The sequence below is a fragment of the Carya illinoinensis genome, chromosome 4 (genome assembly GCF_018687715.1).
Source record: "Carya illinoinensis cultivar Pawnee chromosome 4, C.illinoinensisPawnee_v1, whole genome shotgun sequence".
NCBI lineage: Eukaryota > Viridiplantae > Streptophyta > Magnoliopsida > Fagales > Juglandaceae > Carya > Carya illinoinensis.
In genome coordinates, this window is record NC_056755.1 from 31608849 (window position 1) to 31611084 (window position 2236).

General features: G+C 35.7%; 1 protein-coding gene across 1 annotated transcript; it reads left to right on the top strand.

Annotated features, from left to right (window-relative positions):
- The first annotated feature begins 654 nt into the window (after positions 1 to 654).
- On the top strand, positions 655 to 1164 carry LOC122306415. The gene has a single exon (XM_043118844.1). It carries the CDS (start codon positions 655 to 657, stop codon positions 1162 to 1164), a length of 510 nt encoding a protein of 169 aa, XP_042974778.1.
- The last annotated feature ends 1072 nt before the right edge of the window (positions 1165 to 2236 follow it).

Consider the following 2236-nt stretch of genomic DNA (forward strand, 5'->3'; position numbering starts at 1 on the left):
GAATTAAATTTTCAGAGAAATTTTTAATGTAAGGTAATGAAACAACATGTTTCTTCCTATGCCAGAAAGCATTAGGAAGTTCCGAGCAGACCTCATAAATCAAAGTTTTTTGAAAATCTTCAATTTTAGATCTAAGCAGGGGATCATGCAAATTATCAGAAACACGTTTGAACTTGATTTCTTGTTTAAGAAAATCTAAATGTTTTCTTTTTGCAGAGAGCAAAAACACAGATCTTTTAACAGTATCACGTTCAAACTTAGAGGCAAACTTAAACTTAACTTTCTGTCCAAAGGGGTCAGTAGTGATCCTGTCGGCTTCAGAAAGATACGGATAAATCATGTTAAGAAAAGGCATACCAAGAATAACATCATGGGTTAGATTCTTAACAAGTACAGAAGGAATCTTAAAGCAGACATTGTCCTGGCAGATATGAGCTGTGTTCAACTCATAACGAATCTTCATCTTAGATCCGTTGGCCGAGAATAAATTCTCTTCGGACTTTTCGAAATAGGAGGTAGGAACTAAACCTGATGGACCAGCTTTTGCTTTGAAGGATCAACTTTACAATAAATAGGTTTAATAGAAACGGAACCGGTGCTAACCAAGATTCCAAGATAATAGGTGAGGTTTTTATTTGGGTCTTCTGGGATCCAATGGAAACCTCGAGGAAAATAATCAGAAGCAATTTGGAAAGGATCTGTAAAAGAAATGGACTTGTTGTTTCTGCAAAAAAGATTAAACTATTTCAAACCAAGATCCGATTCCTTGGTTATGACATCTTTGAAGGCAAAATCAGGCCCATCCAAAGAGCCATTGAATTTGCTGACAAATTTCCTGATGTCATCCTTGACAAGAACCAACTTCAAAGATTTCTTGGTTCATTGAATTATATTTCAGATTTCTACAAGGATATGAGAAAACAATGTCGCCCTCTTTTTGCGAGATTGCGCTCCAATCCTTCTCCGTGGACTGATGTTCACACCAAAGTTGTTAAACAAATCAAGACACATGTCAAAACTCTTCCGTGTCTTGGAATTCCTACTTCAAATAGCTTCAAGATTATCGAAACTGACGCATCTGACACAGGCTATGGCGGCATCCTGAAACAAATTGTTTCACCAGGCTCCTCTGAACAGATTGTTCGCTTCTATTCTGGAACCTAGAATTATGCACATCATAATTATAGTACTATTAAGAAAGAAATTTTGTCTGTAGTACTATGTATTTCTAAATTTCAAAGTGATTTGCTTAATCAGCATTTTCTTTTACGCATTGATTGCAAAACTACTAAAACTGTTTTAGAACAAGATGTTAAAAACATTGCATCAAAACAGATTTTTGTACGACGGCAAGCTATTTTAAGTGTTTTTGATTATGATATTGAATTTATCAAAGGTTCTGATAATTCAATCCCTGATTTTCTTACCCGTGAATTCTTGCAGAAAACATGAGTAAGAAGAAGAAACCAGTTCCACCGGTTACTTCACCACCCCCTCTACCTGTTTTACCAATGCTTATGCCTCTAGCATCTGCATCAACTTTGGCTTCCTCCCCACTGGAGATAGCCAATAGATTTACCAGCTTAGGACAAGTTCCTAGGCCTATTCCCCCAGTTCTTTTGCTTCTAGCTTAGCCGCTCCATACGATGTGTATGCGAATCCATTGGCTACGGTAAACCCCAGATTTCCCTCTACTAACAAGGCAGAATATTTCTTAAAAGCTTGGTTTCAGACTCTGTTTTACATTGAGAAATCGGTAAAAACAGATTTATATATATATATATATAATATTTTATATTATACTTATATAAACCTTTCATTTTTCTTCCTTCTACCCCCATCTTCTTCTTCTCTATGTAGGTTTGCTTCTTTTCACAGATGGTACAGTCTGCTGCTCCCCTCTTCTTTTATAGCAACATCGATAGTAGAACGACGAACTACATTGATTCACACCAAGACCAAGGCTAGTAGTTTTCTCCTCCCTAATCGGTCGATTCTAAGCCTTTCCAAAAGTTGTCAATGTGGTATCGATTTTGGACCAGAACTACACCGAAGACGTTGGTTTTCAACCCTATTGTCTAGTAGTGACTACTATGCATGCCTCCTAGGCTAAATCTCACTTTTTTATTCTTATTTATTTTTCACATTTTTTGAACATCTTTAAATATTTTTTAAAAATAAAAAATATCAAAATACTAATAGTCACTTCATTAATCATTAAGTAAAAATATTAAGT

What these genes read in the sequence shown, in the direction of transcription:
- LOC122306415 (XM_043118844.1), top strand. Translation starts at nt 655, where the DNA reads ATGGAAACCTCGAGGAAAATAATCAGAAGCAATTTGGAAAGGATCTGT.